Below are 23,122 nucleotides of genomic sequence, written 5' to 3'. Positions count from 1 at the left end.
TCTTGCACACTGCAAGTTCAGCATTACCGTACATCCAACTCTGAATTGAACATCAAAAGCTGTACTTGCCTTGGGATGGGCTCAGGCAGCATGCCATTCCCTCATATCATCAGTTTCCAGACCTGACTAATCGAGCGTGTTTGGTTCTGCCACAGGCCAGATGAGCGGAGCACACTCGCAGTTGGAGTTCCACCACATTGAGACGGGCATCATGACCGAGCGGCGCTTCATCTCAGTCATGCCTTCCAACTTCATTGGCCACCTGCAGGGCCTCTCTTTCAACAGCATGCCATACCTAGACCAGTGCAAGAATGGTGACATCTCCTACTGCGAGCTCAATGCCCGCTTCGGCATGCGCCGCATCGTGGCAGATCCCGTCAGCTTCCGGAATCGAGCCAGTTATGTGGCGCTGTCCACCCTGCAGGCTTACGCCTCCATGCACCTCTTCTTCCAGTTCAAGACCACCAGCCCCGACGGTCTGATGCTGTTTAACTCTGGAGACGGCAGTGACTTTATCGTGATCGAGCTTGTGAAGGGGTAAGTGAGTTTAGAAAAAAAAAAACAATTATATTCCAACAAAGTTTGAATGACTTGCCCTACCCCATGAAATTAATTGTTTTTTTTTTTTTTGAATGTTGCTCCTTTTATTTATTTATTTATTTTTCAGATTTCACTTTGATTTAGTATGTTTTAATATTTTTATATATATATAAAATGTATATATTACATTTTTATAAGCTTACATTTTCATCTAACATTTACATTTTGTTTTATTTCAGCTTTCAGTTGACAAAATGGTTTTTAATAGTTTGTTTAACAATTATAACACTTTACAGTACAGTAGATTTACAGTATTTCTCTTCTGTGAAAACGTACCAAAAATATTCAAAACATATTCATATTCATCTTGCAATACACAGATTTTTGTCCAATCAAATGCTCTTGAGTGAAAAAGCCCATCTTCCTTTAATAAAAAAGAAATGTTCTGTTCAAATGTCCGATAAGAAATGTGCTTAGAAAAGAAAACTGTCATCAGTTGATTTCATGTGGTCTTTAAATGGCTGAACTGCTGCTTCAAACCAATCAGAGTAAAAGCTCATTGAATAAAATTTGTTCATTATTAAAGGACTTTTTGGAGTGCGTCACTATTGGCCATTCTTATATTAAAAAAAAAAAAAAAAAAAAAATTATGGGTTTTTTTTTATTATTCTGTTAAAGGAGCCATGTGTAATGTCTGGCAAAAAAATCAAGTCATACTCCACATTCCATACCAGATGGGGGGCAGTATGCCTCAATAAAGTGAATTGGTCTACTCTAGAGTAACAAACGAGAAACGGCATAGTCTCTTTGCTCCGCCCCTACCTTCACAACAACCCTAGAGCCATAGCCGAAGCCTAAAGGACGTTTTGCCTCCAGAGGAACGTTGGGTGATGTCAAGTGAATTTGAAACATGACATCTTCAAGCTACTCCCCTTCACCTTTACCAGTGAATATGTTCATATTCGTTTTGTTCATATTACATTTTGAGTTGTATATACACATTATTTGAATTAAATTAATTTGACAGACAGCATTCTGTCAACATCAGACAGCTGTTGTTGACCAAGCTAGCGCCAACCAACGTAACCAGAGCTGCCAACTCTCAAGCATTCACCGTGAGACACACGCAATTGACTCTTTTCACACGCTTTCAAAAACTTGACCGCTCTGAATAAAGTGAGTGAGTGCACGCGCGGCCGGGGCGCGCTCTCGCTCTCGCTCTCTCTCTCTCTCTCTCTCTCTCTCTCTCTCTCTCTCTCTCTCTCTCTCTCTCTCTCTCTCTCTCTCTCTCTCGGGTTCATTATCATCGAAGACATTTCAAGCTTCTTAGGTAATGTTACATTTTAGCATCAGCTTGGTAGAGACGGGCTTTGGTAGATAACAGGTGAAAACCGGATCGGATGTGTGGGTAAGTTATAGCTAGCTAATTATCAAATGCAGCTACGGTTAGCCATCACTAACATTAGCACGTTTATCGAACAGCCTTCGATACATTTCTATGTTATAACTTCCCGAAAAAAATACGCAAACATATAAAACAAACTTCTAGCGAAATACTAACAGCATCTTACTTACCAATCCAAAAGAAATGTTGCAAGTTCGGAGTCGAACCTCATTTCTTTCAAGTCCATCAGTTGTCTCCAGCGATGGAAAGCAGTGCCAATGTTTACTCTAGTTCGGCTCCTTTTCTTATCGGATTTGATTTGTGACTCCGAGCGCGGTTGTTTCCCTGTAGCGGGTGGTGGTGGTAGGTGTCTCTTGCCAAGGGCTTCTGCCATCCTTCCGCTCTCTTCCCTGAACTGAAATGAAGTAGTGGGCTGTACCTTCCACACGATTGACATCAGGTTCCAGTACGCCCACAAGCCGTACGAGTTATTCGTGTATTGCAGGTTGGCTGGTGGTTATGTTGCCCGCATACCGCCTCCCATGGCCGAAACTGGTATTACGACACCTGTCGGGCCGTGGCTAGTAATGCTAATGCTAATTAAGGTTGATCTCTGCAGCACTATAACTTGACATTTTTTTAATGACATCATCGCCCTTATTTCTTCTCATTCTTTTGATGCGTGTAGGTCATTTTTTGGATATTTTTACCTAAATTTTACACATGGCACCTTTAATAAAAGCTGTTTAATTAAAGTTTGAACTATAAAGAAGAGATGAGAATAGAATATTTCTTAACATGACTGCACAAATAAGGAACTAGAAATTTCAGAAATATGCAAGGTATTATGAAATGATAATAACGTTGAGAACTACCTGATTGAGAAAAGAGAGAGAGATGAAATTAGAGTGCAATATAAAGTTAAGCCTTAGCTATACATGATGGAAAGCCTGAGGCCTGAGAGACAGATAGAAAGACACCTTAGCAGAAAGCAAAGTTTCCTGAACTATTCTATGGCGCTACAGCAAAGGAAATTATATTATTTTCTAAACTGTTCGCTTGCCATCTGATTTGAATGTGATGAAAAAGACTGTGTATTGTGAAATAATGCTAAGACAATACTTTCTCATATTGTGTAATCTTTGTTGGCTGCACTCAGAAACATACAGCATAACTATTGTAGTCTATTTCATAAACAAATTTGGTTCGTTTAATGAATTTCGCAAAAAAACGTACAGACTTTGTTGCAAAGTCTAGAGACTTACCTTTTAAGGCATCTTAATTATGCTGCCTACTAAGACTTAATGTTTTGGCCAAAGGCAAACAAAAAATATTTAAACAGTATTTGTGTGTGCTGCTTAGTTTTGTGCATTGTGTTGTTAGTCAAATTCTATTGAAATTAAGTTGAGTTTGGAGCATGGAGTGTCCTAAATCAGTCACTTATAAGGTTTCATTTCAGTTAGCATGCTTTCTTAGAAGTCAGCTGTCTATGTAGGCATTATACAGCGAGACAACTCAAGAGGTTTTGAAACAGAGCTTGAATTAATTTGATGAATTCTTCACTGAATGAACTCACTGAATCTGACTCACTTTACTGAAACATGATGTTCATATGCATTTTTTTTAAAATTAAGAATAATAAAAGTTAGCCCAATAATTTAATCTTTAAAACACTGCAGTATGTTACAAAATTCGCATTGTAATTTTTACATCAGTTATGGGTTTGAACCGGGGTGGGTGGGATTCTGTAGGAACCACTGAGAGGAAGACCTTGAGACTAAAAAGTAGTCTTTTCTTATACTCTCCAACCCATGTGAAATTATGAATCCAGATATTGAGACATTCCCACTGACAGCTCAAAGTTCGTTTTGTGTACATAAAGATTGTTGGTGTTATAATTAATTATGCATACATAAGTCAGTAGAGAGTTAGTTATAGATGGACTTGGCCTTTTCCGACAGAGCATCCGACAGAACTAAGGAGAGAGAGATGCAGATATAATTGGAGAAACTCCCAGAAGATACAGCAGATATTCGAGGGATCACATGTAATCAGCTAGTTACACACTCAAGAATATGAGAGACATCCAGATGAAGTTATGCCGCCACGCTAAACTGTGCGTTTAAGTTTGCGATTAGTTAAGAGACATTACTTGGATGTGAATCATAGCCGTGGGAGGGTGAGTCAAGTCACATTATAAGATTCACACATTTGTCTCCTTGGCATTTAGTTAAAGGTACAAGGAGGAGGAGAATCGCTTGATGAATCATCACAGGATAGGGGCCATACTTTAATTTAAACAAATTCTGCATGAGTTGCTTTTGGTTATGGGTTAGTGGTGATAGTTTTATTTTAGGAAGTTGTTCATGGTTAGTTTTTTATTTGAGTTTAGGGTTTTGGCCGGTTGACTCTGAGGCAACTATGCTTGTCAATCAAGAGCAATTTCAGAGGAATGATTGCGTGGATCGCTAATCTTAGCCTCAGATACTGTAATCGGCTCACAAGAAAAGTGTGAATCCATTTTGAAAAGATAAAGTAAGCACTGGTGACCTTGATGAAAAAAGAGCAGCTTTTAATCACATGTGATGTAAGTGTTATTTGATTAACGGTATTCTATTTATTGGCAGCCCACTCTGTTCCCAAACCACATGCCAAAGCCGCCACGTGGGAGATCCGCAGTCTTGGATCAGATATTTTTTCCCACCAGCCTAGTAAAAGATTTTTCAGTTCAATCACATTGATTATTGCATTCTTATGAGGTACTTAGAAGTTATTTGATGTTTAATTGCTGATAGATTTTTATTCCACTGGGCAAAAACGAATAGTGAAAAGGGGAAGGTTCCTCAGATGTTTAACTTCCTCAGCCGCAGTGGTCCAGAAAGTCAGTCATTCGGTTGGTAAGTTAGATTGGAGGTGGGGTTGCGTCTTGCTTGTGTCTGGAGTCTTCACAAGCATGTGAAATGAGAGAGCACTAATAAGCACACGTTCTTTCTCTCTCTCGTTCTTTCTTTCTCTGCAGTATCTTGATGTATGAACTTAGAGCAACAACCTTTTTTTGATTTTTATATTGTTATTTTAGTAGTTTGAATAAATATGAGCAGTGCACTTTAAATCTCCATGGCCTCGTCGGTATCTATTTTTTTTTTTAATAGAGCACAAGACTGTCTTAGTTCTGGCAGTATTTAGGCATTTCAGACCATTTTTCACTAAAGAGTTACAATATAAGCCACACAAACAGCTCGGAGATGAATCACAGAATTATAACATTCACTTGGCAGCAAAAAGTATTTGAAAAGTGGAAAAAAAAGGTATAAGACATGTATTCAATGTCTTATGAGGGATCGAACTACTGCTGTAGTTACTTTTGAGCTCTGTTGCTGAAATTACCCATTCTATCAAGGAAAGATGATTTCCCATAAGGCATATTTCACTGCTAAACAACCTGAAGCTGACGGTAAGTCTTTCTTGAAAGATTTGGAAATTATCCAAGCTGGGCTCATTGGAAAAAACTTGCCTGTGGTGACATTTCTGCTAAATGGTATTGCTATGCTACTTTTACGTTTCGCGACACTTTCAAAGTGAAATGTCCAGTGGAACTTAGTTTTAAACAGGTGAATGTGAATCTGGCAAATTTTTATTACACTGGTGTTTGTACACATCATTGCAGTTTCTAATAGGCAGTATCTTCTATCGTGTTTAAAAAAAAAATACCATACCACATATACTAAACCCTACTGTAAACAAACAAAAACAAAACTGAGATACAGATACACTGCTGAAGAACCATGCTATTTTAGCTTGCTTCAATTCTTTGAGTTTTTTTTTTATCATGACTTGTTTTTCATGGGACACTGGGATACCGAGCACTGCACATACTGTATACAAAGTTATACCAGGTGAGCTACCAAGCAATTTTACTAGGTTAAAAAAAAACTATACATATGGAACTGGTTATGTGATGCAAACGTCAAAATGTATTCGTTTACAAATGTACTATGGTGAAATATGTATATATGTTTGTTCTGTATATGTATAGTTTTTTTTAAGTAAAAAAATATATATATCAAATACTAGCTAATACCTGATATGATAGTGATATCTTGTGCATGATTAATATTGGCATACAGTATTAGCTATCAGCCAAAGCACATTTATCACTGACAAATGTGCGGATAAAATCTTAAAATTCAACACTATAAATGTGAAGTGAATATATGCAAACAATTTCAAAGTAACAAAAAATGCCTATATAATATATGGAGCTACAGTGCACTGAAGTTTAAGGGATGTTTTCCTGAAGACTGTAAGCTGTTTACTGTGGTTGCACACAGAGCGTCTGACAGGATGGAAGTCTGTCTGTGCCAGTATTTTATGTATGGAGCCACATAGTGTTTTGGTTGAAGGGATGCTTTGTTGTAGTCTTTTTGATGTTTGTGTGATTTGAGTGTGTTGTGTGATTGACAGTGGAACTGATGTATTGCAGGTACATCCATTATGTTTTTGACTTGGGCAATGGGCCGTCGCTCATGAAGGGCAACTCCGACAAGCCCCTTAATGACAACCAGTGGCACAACGTGATGGTGTCCCGTGATGACAGCAATGTGCACACGCTCAAGATTGACTCCCGCACCGTCACACAGCACTCCAATGGAGCCCGCAACCTGGACCTCAAAGGTACTTCCTCTCATTCAAGCTTTTCAGAATGCTTTACAATAAGAGCTAATTCATAATAATGCTTCCTTCAGTGAAAAAGTCCATCCCCTGTAGTGCTCTCACATCAAAATCTACTGACATATTTGTTTAGAATTGTTTTGAACTGCTTTTGCTTGTAAACGGTGCTTGATCTGTAGATATTTCTCTCCTAATTTAAACGAGACAACTTTTTTACTGGATGAAGCAGTATTATGGATTGACTATGTTTGCAATTAAAAATGTCATGATGGATTTGTTTACTACAAAACATAAAGCTTTTCTCTATTTTTGTCGATGCAATGTAAGTCAATGGTAATCAAAAGGATTTGGTTATCAATATTCTTCATAATATATTTCACAGAAAGTCATACAGGTTTGAAACGGCATGGAATGAATGATAATTTTCGATCACTTTTAACAGCCATTAAGGGTCACACTTCTGATTTTCAGTTTAACAGATCTTTTTTCCATCATGACACTCACTATGGTTGTTTAGGCTCTAGTTTTATGGCTGTTATCAACTGTTATCTCATTCTTAGGTACGATTAGATACATATTTGCTGTTTTACACTCATCTTGGGTTTGATTTCAAAGTCTTGCATTCAACTTGAATGAGTTTCTTTCCTGATGGGTATTTACACAGCTTCCAGCTCCTTGTTTAAATCATGTTGCTTCTGAAATCTACCTTCCAGTACTTTTCACCGTTGCTATCGTTTTTAGCTGTTTTGGCTGTAATTAGAAGAACAAAGAGCAGCGCCTACGGGGAAAAAACAACAACAACATGCCACTGCATAATTTTTAATGCTTCCAAACCTGCTTTTGCTATCTTAAGCAGGTGTTGCTTGACTCTGGGCACAAAAATTAACTTTCACTTTGCATAATATTAATTTATTTGAATCTTATTTATACTTTGTTAATTATGTTTTTTGTTTATATTTAGTTTTTTGATTGAATGTTGGTATGAAATGTTTTGATTAGAAAGTTCTTAGACTTTTCTCCATTCTGAGTTTTCACTGGCATCTTTGTAGAAATCTTGGCAGGCAGTCCTTAGTTTTGTGTTTTAGTCGACACTAGAAGAAAGCTGAGACAAGTTCACAAAAAGAAAACAGAAACCATTTTGTTTGTCAAGAGCACATAATCTAACCAAAGAAGTGGAGTTTTTTTTACAGTGTCCGCTGCCTTTCTGAAAATGCTGATTGTCTAGTAATGTGGTAGACTAGAACGATTCCAGAAGTAAAATAAATAAATTCAATGTTTTGCTGTTCGATTTGTGACTCTGTTGTGTCAGCAGAAGGAAAAGAATAGTTTGCAAGACTCTCAAATCTCTGTCTAGGTCAAGTAGTCTATTAAAAATATCAGACAATTTGCCCTTTTTAACTTTTAATGACGTGCTCTGTTGAGGTTGTAAAATGTCATTAGCTGCACAACTGCACAAAAACATATTTATGAATTAAGTAAAATATTACTCAATAATATCAATAATAATAATGAATTAACATGTAATAATTAGTAGGGCTGCCCGACGAGAAGAGGCTTGGTCGACCAAAATGTCATTAGCCGCTTAGTCAAAAAAAAAAAAAAAAAAAATATTTCCACATGAAGTGGCGAAATCATGCAGTCCGTGGGGGACAAATCGTTAATGTGGCAATATAGTACATCGGGCAGGACATCCATATGCTCATCTAACATTCATCTGCCAGCTCAATCTAATGTTAGCCTAGAAAAAAGTGCGCTGTACACGTGTTTGTGCGGAGTGTAGAAACTGAACAGTAGCGCGCTTGGGCTACTGCAGAACAGATGGAGATGCTGGTGCGATCATTTGTTCTTAAAATACTTCGTCATTTTTGGTCATACAGATAAGAGTAATGCATCTTTTGTATTTGTAAAGAGTCTACGTTTATTCGTGTGCACTCAGAATAACAACAAAACGTTGCACTTTTTTAAAATAACTAAAGCAAACAGGATGCGCTTTCTGCCATCTAGGTCTGTGAACTTGAGCGCGTCACTTGCAAAATCTGTGTATTCTTGCCTTATTACAGACATAAAAAAATATATCTATAGAGAGTGAAACGTTTAAATGAACCAATTAAAATAGAAAACAAATATTCTCAGATTAAGTAATCCGTATGAAACATGCATACAGGCGCATACTGCGGAGATGACGAATCAGTGTCGCAGACTTCATCTCTTAAACCGAAAACAGAAAGCACTAGTGTAACAATAAATTATTAAAACATTAATGCAGTGGACTGTTTTTCCCTAACACATTCATAATTATTATATTTGCTGGTGTGCTGTGGCAAGCCTTTTTTGGAGGGGGACTTGAGCGCTTATTAGGCTGTGTAGGCAATTAAAGGCTCATTATTATGATTTATTTGGTTTATTAATAAAAGTGCGACTAATAGTCAACTAATGCTTAAAATGAACTAGTCGACCAGAAAAATCTTTAGTGGAGGGCAGCACTAGTAATTAGTGATAGTGGTCGACCAATATATCGCCTTGCTGATATTTGCCATTTTTCAAACTGAATGCTTTAAACTTTAAACTCATGATTTCAAATTATGCAGCTTGGTCCAGTCTGGCCATTCTCCTCTGAATTCTGACATCAACAACGGATTTTCACCCACAGAACTGCCACTCACTGGATATTTTCTCTTTTTCAGACCATTCTCTGTAATCTCTAGAGATAGTTGTGAGTGAAAATCCCAGTTGATCAGCAGTTTCTGAAATACTCAGACCAGTCCGTCTGGAACCAACAGCCATGCCACGTTCAATGCCACTTAAATCACATTTCTTCCCCATTCTGAAGCTCGGTTTGAACTTCAGCATATTGCCTAAATGCATTGAGTAGCTGCCAGGTGATTGGCTGATTTGATATTTGTGTTAAAGAGTAGTTGAACAGTTGTACCTAATAAAGTAGCTGGTGAATGTGTATATTATTATATGTTATGTTATGTTATGTTATGTTATGTTATGTTATGTTATGTTATGTTATGTTATGTTATGTTATGTTATGTATATTTTTACATTTCTACACTATACAGTACAGAATATCACTTTTTGGCTAAGTGCTCATGGTTCACTAACCAAGATGCTCAGATTAAGACTGTGAGAAGGATAAGTTTTAAAGGGGTCATATGATGTGATTTCAATTTTTCCTTTCTCTTTGGAGTGTTACAAGCTCTTGGTGCATAAAGAAGATATATAAAGTTGCAAAGACTAAAGTCATAATTCTTTATAAAAGTTGAGAGTCAACCACACCCCCGCCCTAAAACGGCTCATTCTAACATGCCCCCACATCTCTACGTCACTATGTGGGAAGATTTGCATAACGCCTCGCAAAGAAAGAAGGTGTAACTTTTATTCTCCGCTGGCGCCATGTTGTGAAGACGCTGTGTATTTCCTTGTGAAAGCGAAACTACTTTGTTTGGCCTTCCAAAAGAGGACACAACTAGAAATTATTTGTTAAGTTTTATTTCAACACTGTTCCAGAACAGTCCAACCCAAATATTCAGATGTGTGCTGCACACTTTATGGAGGATGAGGACTGTTCCCTGAACCAGTAGCCTGCAATGCGTCAGTGGCACAACGGCTGCTTCTATAAAGTTGAGCAGTTCAAACTTTGCAAGGACAGTCTGGTGCTTCAGCCTGTAAGTACGTTTTTTTTTATTATTTTTAAATAATTTGCCAATGATGATTCAAACGCGAGTTTTGAGCAGTAGATAAGCTTGTTGTTTGTTGTTTCTCAGATCACAAATGCAGACATGGTTTTATGTTTACGCTGCAAAAGCCTCGTTTGTAATGGGTCGTAATTGTCTCATTTCATGATGCCCGGATTGGGAACAAATCTTTCTATTTAACTGGATCTTCTTAGTGAATCAGTCAAACCAGTTCACCAAATTTATCGGAATCGTTTGAAACAGTTCACGTCTCCAGTACGCATTAATCCACAAATTACTTAAGTTATTCAGTTTATAAACGTGCCTTACACTCCCTCTGACACGAAATAAACCAATATCCCAAGTTGCAGTTACTCCTAACAGTACATTGACTGAACTGCTAAAAGAGAACCGATGATGGGATGTGCACGAGCAGAGCAGCTGGACTGATTCTCGTGCTGCTGGCCTGGGAGACGGCATAGTATGTTAAGGGCGTAACATTTCCATCACATGCTTGTGTAATGAGTCCACTGAAGGTGAGCATAGTGAGAAGCCAAGTGCGGTTTATTTACAGGTGATCCAGACATCCAAACATAATCCAAACAAGATACACAGACTTGACTTGACAAGGCACGGACAGACTTGACTAGGCATGAAACAGACTTGACATGAACAGACTTGACTCACCGACAGCAGGTTGCAACATTAATACACGACAAGGGCTAATGGCAAAAACATGACTACTTATAACAGACAATGATGGACACATGACATGAACAAACCAATGGGGAACAAGGCACATGACTAAAACAACCAATGAGTAAACAGAACTGATAATCACATGACAAGACAACAAACCAATCAGAACATGACACATACACAAGGCAGAGATACATGAGGGCAAGGGAAGCATGACACAAACAGAAAATCAAACAATAACAAAATAAGACATGAAAACATGAACATGAAACAAAACCTAAACAGACCTTACAGCTTGAGGCATTCGACCAATCACAATGCACTGTATAGCTGGCCAATGAGAGCACACCTTGCTTTTTCAGAACAATGAGCTTTGTGAGAATCGACACGTTCCAGAAAGGTGGGGCATAGAGGAGCAACAATAATGTACATTATATGGAAAATGTGTTTTTTGAACCTTAAAGCGCATAAAGACATTGCATTACACCAAATACACAAAATAATGTTATTTTTAGCAGCATATATGACCCCTTTAAAGCTTACAAAGTCTCCAGCACAAAAATCCAATTGTACGTCAGCATTTTGCTTTAAGTACAAGAGTAATAAAGGCCAAATCAAATAAGGCCATAAAGTGCAAACTCCTTCTGTCAGGCTCCAAGGTCTTTTTTTTATTTGGCTGCCCCAGAACAAGTCCTTTAAACATCAAAAGAGGAACTTTGCCGTATGTGTCAGTTGTAATTGTTCAAGCAATTATGCCGGAGAGAATGGAGAGTGGCGTAACAATCCCCAGGGTCCAGTGCTCTTCTGTGAAGTGTAAAATGAACATCCTCAGACGGGAAGGTGCTGAGATGTGGTGTTGTTTTCTGTGAAGGAGCCAGTGGAAAGTGACGCTTGACCTGTTATGTGTGTTGAAACGAGCATATGTGGAGAACGCTCGTGACAAGCCACTTTCCACGCTGTCCGTTAATTGAGTTTCTTTTTTCTTTCTTTCTCAAAGAACTGCTATCCTGCCCCTGTAAATATTTTCTGAAAAAATTTGTTTTATTGACTTGAATGAAATTGCTTTCCTGTTCCCCATGGCATAAAGGAAAATACAGGGTTTGCTATAAAATGTGAATGTCAATGAGTTTATTAATGAGCTGTTGGTGGCCAATTCAGTCGAGGCAAAGTTCTCCTAAACACACACACTTTTTTATGTCATGGTAAGAACCTAGCATTGGTAGTAAACGCTGAACAAATGATACTTCAAATCATGCACTTGTTAAGGAGAGGTGTGCTACTACTTTTCTAAGCATTAGATAGAAAAATACACAGTTTTTGCCTGGAGGATGGCAAAACTTGCATTTGAAGGAGAGATCCAAGCCATATCTAAAGACCAGGATATCATAGAGACTGTTCAGTTGGGTAAGCAAGTAACTACAAAGTAGCATATAGCATTAAACAAAACATTGTAGCAACCAATGTTCTGGCAAGTGCCAAAGCATCATCATCTAGCATCGTTTCTCAAATTTTCTTTAGAAAATTTCAACATTTAGTTGAGTAAGCAAATTTCTATAGTCTACCCCAACCCAAACTTTTAAAATAATATTTCATGTAATTATATGTATTTTATAAAATGCTTAATTATTTATTAATTTCTTTCTTTCTTGATTTATTTATTTTATTTATATAGTTTTATTTATTTATTTATTCATTTTTAATTTAGGTTTTACTATTTTTGTGCAGACATTTGGTCCCCAAAAATATAGCCCAAGTTGTTAGAAATACACTATTATTAGTAACTACAAACCAAGTTTAACTTGTTGAATAAATGTGTAACCCATTGTTGCCTGTTCCACAATAGTTTTATTTATTTATTAGGTTTAATTTTTTTATTTATTTTGAGACATTTGGTCCTTAAAACTATAGCTAAAGCTGTCACAAATACACAAACATTACTGTTAGTAGTTATTGGGGAGGTCAAGGGTTAATAAATACAATCAAGTGTATTTTAACATTAAATGATGACACATTATGGTGTTGAGGGTGGTTGGCACAACATTTTATTAGGTTGCTATGTGTTCTAGCTGGTAGCCAGGGTGTTTAAATGGGGGCTAGGTTGTAGCTTACCTGCTGAAGTCAAAAAAGCCCATCCATTAGTGTCTGTGATGTGTCCTTGACCACCAGTTGGAAACTGGAAGTGCGATCACTTATAAATTGTGTCTGTAGCAAAGATGGAGCAGAATTTAAATGCCAGAGCTGAATACTTCAGGTGTCGGTGATAGTGATCCTTCCCTTAACACACACTGCTAATGATCAACTGCTATTATATACTAGGGGTGATATTATAGTGACACTTTTCCCCAGGTCCCCAACACGTGGAGATGCTTATGGCAAGATGAGAAACTTTTATAGGAGCTTTAATCTGTCCGCTGGTCATGGAGCACAGCCAAAGGTGTTTCTTTTTCGTTTTCCCCCATCTTCCATTTTTATCCAGCAGGGATATTGCTTCGTCATTACTCAACAGAGACGCATGACTGGAGATGTCATTTTTACAATCTCCCTGCAGTTCCTTCATATGAAAGCAATTGATTTTCCTCCCTTTTGCTCACAAAAGAAGCTCCGCTCTCCCGCTGCCTAGCCATCCATTGAATGACTAATGAAAAAAAACTATTTGGTGTATAATTGAATATTGTGATTGAAGTCTGCTTAATAGTCTTTGCATAACAGTGTGACATACAGAGCTAATAACCATGCATTGGCTATTTTGTGTGAAGCAGACTGAGCTTTTCTTCTTTGAGCACAGTGTAGGATTCTGTACTGTGGGCTGGGATTTGTTGTAAGGAAGTTTATTTTGTATTACTATTATTATTTATTAATTAATTTATTTATTTTTAATTTTTTTTAAGCTGTGTCCTATTTGTCAACCCATGTCCTCCAGAGACACTAAGCCTTCATCCAGTCTGTGCTGCTGATACCAGTATGTTTTCTTTCCTTAAACCTTTCCTCTCTGTTCTCTAGTTTCTCTACTTCAGTATTCTTGAATGACCAAGACTATTACTGATAAATAAACTAATAAATTTGTAGCTTGTATGATTGTATTTCTATGTAGCATTTTCCAGTTATACTGGAAATTGCTTACAATACTATTTCAGTCTTTCCACTTCAGAATTGTGTTACTGGCCGTTTCTTTCTAATCTCTTGTGAAACTTGCTGTCAATTTCTAAGAGAATTATTTCTACACCATTTTTTAAAGCACTGGAGTCAAATCAAATCTAATCAATATAATCAAATGATTGTTTAATTCATTTATGATTTAAATTTGTAATTTATTTGTTACCAATTCTATCTATATGTATATCTATCTATTTATTTATTATTATTATTTATGCAAGGAGGTCTATTGTCCTTTTCAGAAACTTCCATTCATATCAACCCAAATTTTGATAGCAAGGCTGCAAAAATTGCAAACCTCATATAAAATATGAATGAATAGATTGAAATATCACATGTATTATTTAGTTTGACCTATAGATGTTGACTAGGAACATTTTCTGAAAGTTTGATCACCTCCATTCACAGACCATTTGTTTTAAAAGGGGGGAAAAAAAGTATTTCAGGCCTTATTTTGTACACTGTACTTGAAAGGTACAGCATGCATCAATTGTAGATTAGTCCTCTTGAAGTCTTGATCAGGAGTTACAGCCTGGGCTCACTGGAAGAATATTATTAATAGACATTTTATGAAAAATGATTTGAGGAACATGTTTTTGTGGTGCTGAATGCACTTTGACATTCAGTGCTTTTAGAAGCTCAATTAATATTCAGCCAGTAACACTGAATTGAATAATAGCTATTATTATGTAATCCTTATCCTAAGGGGTAGAGCTCTAGCCATTCAGGATAACCGTTCATTCCATTGACCTCCGGGCACCGAGGGCAGTTACAGGTAGTTAGCTGAAGTGAGTCAGGTTGAGAAGCTCTTGGAAATGTAAGGGAAACGTTAGAACGAAAGAATGCATCTTATCTGTAGTGAGGAAAGATTAAAGAGTGCGGAGGTTTAGATGAAGGGGGCTTTTAATGGTGGTGTAATTGGGCTTATTCAGTTGGAGTGGAAAAAGAGCATATTTCAGCAAACAATCAGTGAGAGAGCACACTCTTCGACTGTAGGACGAAAATTGCAATATGTGTTCTTGCTTGTCAGTTTTAACGTGTAATTGCCTGTCTTGCTGGCAGAGCTCAGTTGGAAATTGCATTTCACTGGCAAACAATGCCCTCTAAACATGGTCTGCCCACTGAATGTTTATCTGAAGGTCCCCTAATATCTTTGATGCTTTCCACAACGTATGTTTGCAAAATGAAAAAATTAAATAATAAGAGTAGAATGAAAGAGCAGTGTGAACCTTAAATAACACAGTGACTAAATATAACATCAGCACACTTATATTGTAATTGTGGATCTGTTTATATTGACACTAGCAGTTATTTCTCCTAACCACACAGCAATGGAGGATAATGTGAGGACAGTTTTTATTAGCAACCACCTGATTACTTCATGTCATATGATAAACATTAGGGTAACGCTTTGGACTAATTCTCACTATTAATTAGTTGTTTATTAGCATGCATATTACAGCATATTGGCTGTTTATCAGTACTTACAGTGGGTAAGTATACTTAGGACCATGTGATATTTCAGTTTTTCTTTTTTAATAAATCTGCAAAAATGTCAACAATTCTGTGTTTTTCTGTCAATAGCGTGTACATTAATGAGGGGAAAAAAATGAACTTAAATGATTTTAGCAAATGGCTGCAATATAACAAAGAGTGAAAAATTTAAGGGCGTCTGAATACTTTCCATACCCACTGTATGGAAAGTATTCCATACAGTGGGAAGTCGTGGCCTAATGGTTAGAGAGTCGGACTCCCAATCGAAGGGTTGTGAGTTCGAGTCTCGGGGCGTGCAGGAATTGTGGGTGGGGGGAGTGCATGTACAGTTCTCTCTCCACCTTCAATACCACGACTTAGGTGTGAGCAAGGCATCGAACCCCCAACTGCTCCCGGGCGCCGCAGCATAAAATGGCTGCCCACTGCTCCGGGGTGTGTGTTCACCAGTGTGTGTGTGTGTTCACTGCTCTGTGTGTGTGCACTTCGGATGGGTTAAATGCAGAGCACTAATTCTGAGTATGGGTCACCATACTTGGCTGAATGTCACGTCACTTAAAGCACATAGTAATGGCTTATTTTCGATGAACGCATTTTAAATTAAGAGTTTATTGAGGCATAAGTCATAACTAATACTCGGTTCTTAGTGAGAAGTGTGACCAATATTAGCAATAATAATGCTACTACTACTAATGCAAAAATAACATTATTTTATAATGTAATATATGACAAAAATAACTGACAAAACTGTCCAATATAGGAAATATTAATATAGCATATTGTATAGTAATTGTACAGTAAAAGTATTGTATATTCAAAATATTGCATTTGTTGTATTATTTCATTATTTAATAATGACTGGGCAATATAGAATATAGCATATAGTATACTGTAGCTTAAATTAATAATAATAATAATAATAATTGTTATTATTATTATTATTATATGCTGTTACTACATGCTGATGCACAGTTTTAGATTTACAATGATGATGATATTTTTTGGATTTATGTGAAATTTTATTATGTGAATTTTTTTTATAAATACATAAATTTTTAATTATTTATTTTATATTAATTTTACATGTTTTTCTTTTTGTTTTATTTATATATTTCTATATTAATTATTTCTCATTTTCATTTTAAATTCTTTATAGAATTTACACTATATTTACAAAATTAACTTACTATATTATATTCAATCCAGGAATTTATATAGACTCTCCTTTTTTTGATATTCTAAATGGCCTCCTCTGAACAGTGTTTCGTCAGCCTGCTCTTAAGGGAGGGACACATTGTACCGTGTTCAAGAGCCAAGCCATTTTAATTCTCCACCTCTCCTTTCCATTCCTAAATCTCTGAGCACAATCACGCATTCAAACACAAAAGATGAGCATTGTAATGGAGCCTATAGCGAGAACAGTGTCTATACAGTATATAGTACTTGGGTTCCTGTCTCCTTCATCTTCACATATGCTTATCCACATGTTCTCTTCTTCAGAGTTGCTCAAGGGCAACTTTGATGTTACATAATTATATGCCATTTTATGACATCCCTGTTTTTCTTTTTTGTTCTGTTCTTCAAAGATTCATTGGAATTAGTCTTCATCAGCAGGGAATTAGTTGAAGCATTCTAGGCACGTGCCTATGCTCACTCATCCAGGGGGCCTAAACACAATGAAGAGATATAGGCCCATCATATTTTTTATACTATGGGTTATCTACAACAATAAAAGAACCAAAACCTTAGAAGACATTGAACAAATAAATATAACAAACAATAGGGTAAAAATTACAAACTATTTCAATGTCTTTCACCTTTTTTTATGTACGGAAATCATGCTTTCTCCGGTTCTCTCTCACAGACGCACACACACACGGACAGAAACTTGTCGTCAATGCCGCCCCGCGAATTTATAGATAAAATAGTTTTGCAGTTGATAAGCTGCATGACATTTCTCAGTAGGGAGGTTCTTGAAGCAGTTTAACTTAAAGATTCGCGATATTAACATTTTGGTGGTTGTTGGTGCTGTTTAATTATGAGTGTTGGGTAGGAGGGTTTTTTGAAATGTTCTTAATCTCTCTCTCTCTTTCTCTCTCTCTCCCCTTCTCTCTCTCTAATAACTGCATTAGCCTGCATATCAATGGTTCAGGTCTTTGTTATTAGCTCTAAAATCACGTTTTGGTATTTGCAATGGAAGGTTTGGGATGAGGTGTGTAAAAAATTGTTCAACACATTTCAGGGCGAAAACATGTCAAATGTCTTGAAACAAATCATCTGAACAATGTCTAGATGTGTGGTTGTGACTCCTGGCCATTAAAATTATTAGAGAAATAACTCCCGAAGTGATAACCAACGCCTATTAATGAAATTGTCTTTCTGAGCTCTCAAACTAACTAAGAGCTACATTCGATTTTTATTGACTGAACACAATCACTTATTGCGATAGAAAACACTGTAATGTTTCCACTGATTAAGAAATATTTTTGTTTGCTTGGGTGGTAATATTAGGCCTATTATATTAATAGGAAAGGGGGGCCCAAAAATTAGTTTTGCCTGTCACGAAAAAGAGGTAAATCTGGCCCTGACCATAGGATCACACCTTATGAAGCTCCAGTCAACATGAAGAACTTTATTTAAATGCAACACATATTCAGTTGATTTTTGAGTTATTTTGAATAAAGATTTTTGAATCTAGATTTTTGGTTGAATTAATTTGTTGAAGAAAACGGCTGAATGAACCTTATTGTGATATGTGTTGATAACGGTTTATATTTTCTGTGTGTGTTTTGTTTAGGAGAGCTGTACATTGGAGGTATTGGGAAGAGCATGTACAACAGTCTGCCCAAGCTCATAGCATCGCGGGATGGCTATCAGGGCTGCCTTGCCTCAGTTGACCTGAATGGCAGGCTTCCTGACCTGATCGCAGATGCTTTGCACCGTGTGGGGCAAGTGGAGCGAGGCTGTGAAGGTTAGTGTACTGCTGCTTTGAACCTTTCGAGGGACATCATAAAAATGTACACTAGTTTTATTTTGTAATTTTTTTTTAACATTGTATTATTATTATTATTATATTTTTGTTGTTTTTTTGTTTAATTAAATTAAATTAAACTGTTCATTTATTTGATCAAAGGAAACCATCTTGGAACACTGCTTGCTGGAAGAACCTCATGAAATAATGTGATTGCTCTTTGGTTGGGGCTCAATCATAAGCCTTAGAAGAAAATAGAAAAAACATTGGAAAATCATAGAAAATACAGTGTTCTTTTACAAATTATTAGAAACCTTTATTATTATTATTTTTATTATTATTATTGTTATTATAAAGAATTATAATGTCCAAATGTGACCAGACAAAAACTTTTTGTACTAGAAGAAATACCTTGGACTTTTTTTAAATACTACAAATAAAACCAAAAAATGCAATTGTTGTTTAACCATGGTATTTGTTGTAAAATTGTGGTTATACAAATGGTAATCCACACACACAAAAAAGCATGGTTACTACACTTTTACTATGGTAAAACTTAAGGGTGTTTGTCAATCAAATCCATGTAAAACTGTAAATACAACAGGTATGAAATATGATCAAAAAGACAAAAAAAAAATGTTAATGAGAAGACAGGCGCTGGACCTAACAGGTATGAAATATGTTATTTGTTCAGCAATACAAATTTGACATAGATTAATCCACCACACAAAAAAAGCATGGTTACTAACATGTTAACACAGAAAAAACTGATTAATTAAAAAAAAAAAACTTAAGGGTGTTAAAACAGTAATAATCCAGTAAAACGTGTGAAAACTTCAACAGATGCGTTAAACGCTGACCCGGATATGATCCCAAGCTGACAAAGTAAGTTAAACGCTGACCGGAAACTCCCAAGCTGTACAAAGTAGAACATGGAAGTAGTTGTGCAATTAGTCCAGTATGCATCCTTAATATTTGTGTTTGATAAGTTGTCTGCTCAGTCATTTGTCAATTTTCCTGTTGCTCACAGCTAGGGACCGTTGTGAGATTCTGAGCTTAGACACTTGTGTCAGTGTGGACATGATGATAGTATGTGTGATTTATAGTGATCATAATTGGTTTCAGCCGGCCCTGGCACAACCTGCACTGAGGACTGCTGCTCCAATCAGGGAGTGTGTTTGCAGCAGTGGGAGGGGTTTACCTGCGACTGCACCATGACGACATACGGAGGTCCCCTCTGCAGTGACCGTGAGTACCGTTTTGCTCTTTAGTAGGGATTAAAAGGCTTTATTAAAGAGGCTTGTTTGGCCACATTCTCCTTTGATAATCTCTGAGCTGAGTGTTTGAAGTACTAAATGATGGTGCGCTGCAATGCATTTCTTTTTAATGTGAAGATAAGCCAGAACACTCTAATTAGTGAGGGCCTCAAGATAATGTTCATGAAGAGCTAGTAATGGTTCAAGTGACCCCTGAACTGAAGGCAGGAAGATATGCAATTTGGTTTGCATCTAAAATGTTTAATTACACCAAAGCTCGGAGGTGGAACCATGGGTTTTTAATGTCTGCGATGCTGTACAATAAAAAATCTGACTGTGCTTTACTTGCAGACTGAAACTGGCCTTATACACAAGGCAGATTGTGTTTGCTTTAACGTCCCCATATTTTTGACAATAATGCTCTGGAGACTGGCCTAATGAGCTTAATGAAGATAAGTATGGTTAGCTGCTCTAAACATTAAAAAAATAGCAGATAACAGTGTTGGATTGTTTTAAACATCATTTTCATTAAACACCTGGAGAGATTTAAATTAGCTGTTTAATATAGTTCAATTAATTTGCCAAGTTTCTATTGTGGAGTTTTAGAAATTATACATGGAACAATGAAATTACACACATAGATCATGTATGCCTTTGATTAGTTTATTTGATTAGATTTTGTCATTTATGGGTTTTTGGATTTTTGTTGTTTGTTTTTTGTGTTTTGTTTTAACTGTGTATTTTAAGAATATTAACTCTGTCTCATATTTCCCTTGGGTGGAATGTCTATATTGGGAACAGGGTTCAAAATTAGCATTTGCCAAACACCAATGGAAGGTAAATAAAATTGTAACTTTATTAGGAACTGCAACATGGTTTATATTATATTATATTATATTATAAAAATGGTCATATAAACACAGAATTTTCTTAATTTACCCACTGTTGGCTGGTTCTGCAAGTTAATGTTGGACCCTGATTGGAAATAAAGCTAATCATGTACAGATTTAATTTCTCTAGCTTCATGTTTTATATCACTCTTAGTCTTGTCAGCCAGTGATTGAGAAGCCACTGTACGAAGAATCGGTGTGAATTAGGCATTAAATATTTACTTTGCTTATTTATCAGTACCAGAATTAAAAGTGACCAGTATACAAGCAGCATATGTAAACATATGCTAAATGTATTATGCATGAAATATGAAGCCGTGGAGTTTGTTGATGCAGCAGATCTGTGAGTACAAAACAACTTCTGCACCGCTAACTCAATTAACACTTCAGACAATTGTGTCACTGCACCGCATACCTACAACACCATACAGCATCTCCATCTCCATTACAAAGGTGAAAATGACTTGAAATGATCTTGTATATACATAATGTACATTTTGAAGAGCACTGTACATTTTCATGCTCAGGTAGAGAAATAAAAAAGGATTATTAGCTGCCATTGTCAAAGAAACATAGTAAGGGCTGTTCTACATTCACTTGATGGGCAGTGGGAGTTTTATAAACATGCTTAATGGTATTATTTAGTGAAGGAATGTTATATATTAACAGATGGTAGAAGAGAGAGATTAGTCATGTTTTTGATTTTTAAAGGGATTTTTGAGCACTTTAGTGTGGGATTAGGTGATTCTAATGTGATTTAGTCTGTCTGCTAATACTCGATACACCTACATACTTATCAATCAATAAACACAATTATTCTTTGTTGAAAAGTGGTTTATACTGAAAAAGATTTAAACAGTCCACATCATTCATGTTCTTTATCGTCATTGGATTGGATTTCCATAGCAGAGTTTTCATGGAAGTGTTTGTGCTTTTTGGTACATTAACAGATGATTTGAATGAACTACACCGCTTTTATACCTAAAGCAGCAGTAGCACACCTGTTCATCCTCGTCCACATGAAAGACTATGGAACAGGCTGCAGGTGTGAAGAGAAAAACAATCCTTCAAAAGTCATTTTCACGCGATCAACACAAAATCCGTTGGGCAGCCACAGAGCTGGAGCAGCTTTACTAATGCATGACTCATTCTATTCCTCAAATAGTGTGACAAAGGCAGTCAGTCATCTTTTTACATTGTCCCCTACAACTCACACACACACACACACTTGCCCATGCATTTTTTTTTTCTCAGAGGGAGATTATTCCAGACAGCAGACATATGGAGAGAATAATTTTGGTTGACCTCGGTAATTAGCGTAGATTATTTAGGAATATCATTAGCACAAATTACGCCTGCTGCTTGTGTGACATCTCGCACATTTTCAGCGACTTCCAAGCGCTTTTATTCGCATGCTTGCTTTTAGTAACAGGGAATGTGAGAGCCGCAGACAGTCATCCGATCCCTCCCAGACTTCTTTCACATACACGTCGAATGTCATGTAAATCCCGCAGGAATATCCCGGGTTGTATTGCATGTGTCTTGTATTGTAGAACAGCATATTCAAGTGGCTGGATCTTTTTTTGATTATGTTTTTTACTTCGATTTGTTGCGTACATTAACATCGATGTATAGTTGTATGGTTTGTTGTGTTTTTATTTTTTTGATGTCTTTACAAGGACACAGCAGGCCGGTCCCTGTGAGTCTTAAGGGATTGCTCTTTCCTACTTCCCTTGTTCATTCAGGATTCACTTCATCCCTCTGTACCTTACACCAGACCCTCCAGCAGTAACCATTAAATTAAATAGATGCTGCACTTTCATGTCTGATGTTTTGCCTCGCAGCCTTGGACTGTACTCTCACCTTTCTCTGCAAGCATCTGCTCAGCCAACCTTACATTTTACATAGTCTTGCCCCGCACATAAAATGGGCTACATTTCCTTACAGGAGTAATCATTTTTTGGGGGGGGCATAACTTTAAACAAAGCTCTTTTTTGTTAAAGGGTCACTGTGTTTTTTTTTTTTTTCTGCTTGAAAAATATGTACACATAAATGAAACGAGTGACTTGTTGAAAAGTACTTTGTGTGTGTGTGTGTGTGTGTGTGTGTGTGTGTGTGCACTATGAAATAGTTCTGCTGTTTCATATTTTTGTTAAACATACTTTTTTAGCATTCTTTGATTATAAATGTATTTATTGTCCCTTTTCATCAATCGAATGAGAATCAAAATCTAATTGAAAGTTGGAAGAAAGCAAATCTGCAGAATTTTAAATGTTATAGAATTACATTTTTTTGGTGATGTATGTTTATGTTTTTGGAATTAAATTTATAAGAAGGAAGATAGTTTTTTTAAAAAATTTGTGGATAATATATTTTTATAAATGTTT

General features: G+C 36.6%; 1 protein-coding gene across 18 annotated transcripts in view; it reads left to right on the top strand.

Annotated features, from left to right (window-relative positions):
• Positions 1-23,122, top strand: part of nrxn2a (neurexin 2a) — a 282,683-nt gene that overhangs the window by 92,063 nt on the left and 167,498 nt on the right. For all 18 annotated transcript variants that reach the window (XM_042710980.1, XM_042710986.1, XM_042710979.1 and 15 more), the window contains 4 exons: positions 156-537; positions 6,408-6,598; positions 18,416-18,589; positions 19,715-19,837. In XM_042710980.1, coding sequence (XP_042566914.1) covers positions 156-537; positions 6,408-6,598; positions 18,416-18,589; positions 19,715-19,837 — 870 coding nt within the window. The remainder of the gene's footprint in view (positions 1-155; positions 538-6,407; positions 6,599-18,415; positions 18,590-19,714; positions 19,838-23,122) is intronic.

Source organism: Cyprinus carpio, chromosome A21 (genome assembly GCF_018340385.1).
Source record: "Cyprinus carpio isolate SPL01 chromosome A21, ASM1834038v1, whole genome shotgun sequence".
NCBI classification, from domain to species: Eukaryota; Metazoa; Chordata; class Actinopteri; order Cypriniformes; family Cyprinidae; genus Cyprinus; species Cyprinus carpio.
The sequence above is the reverse complement of the archived record's forward strand: the minus strand, read 5'-3'. Positions and strand labels throughout refer to the sequence as shown.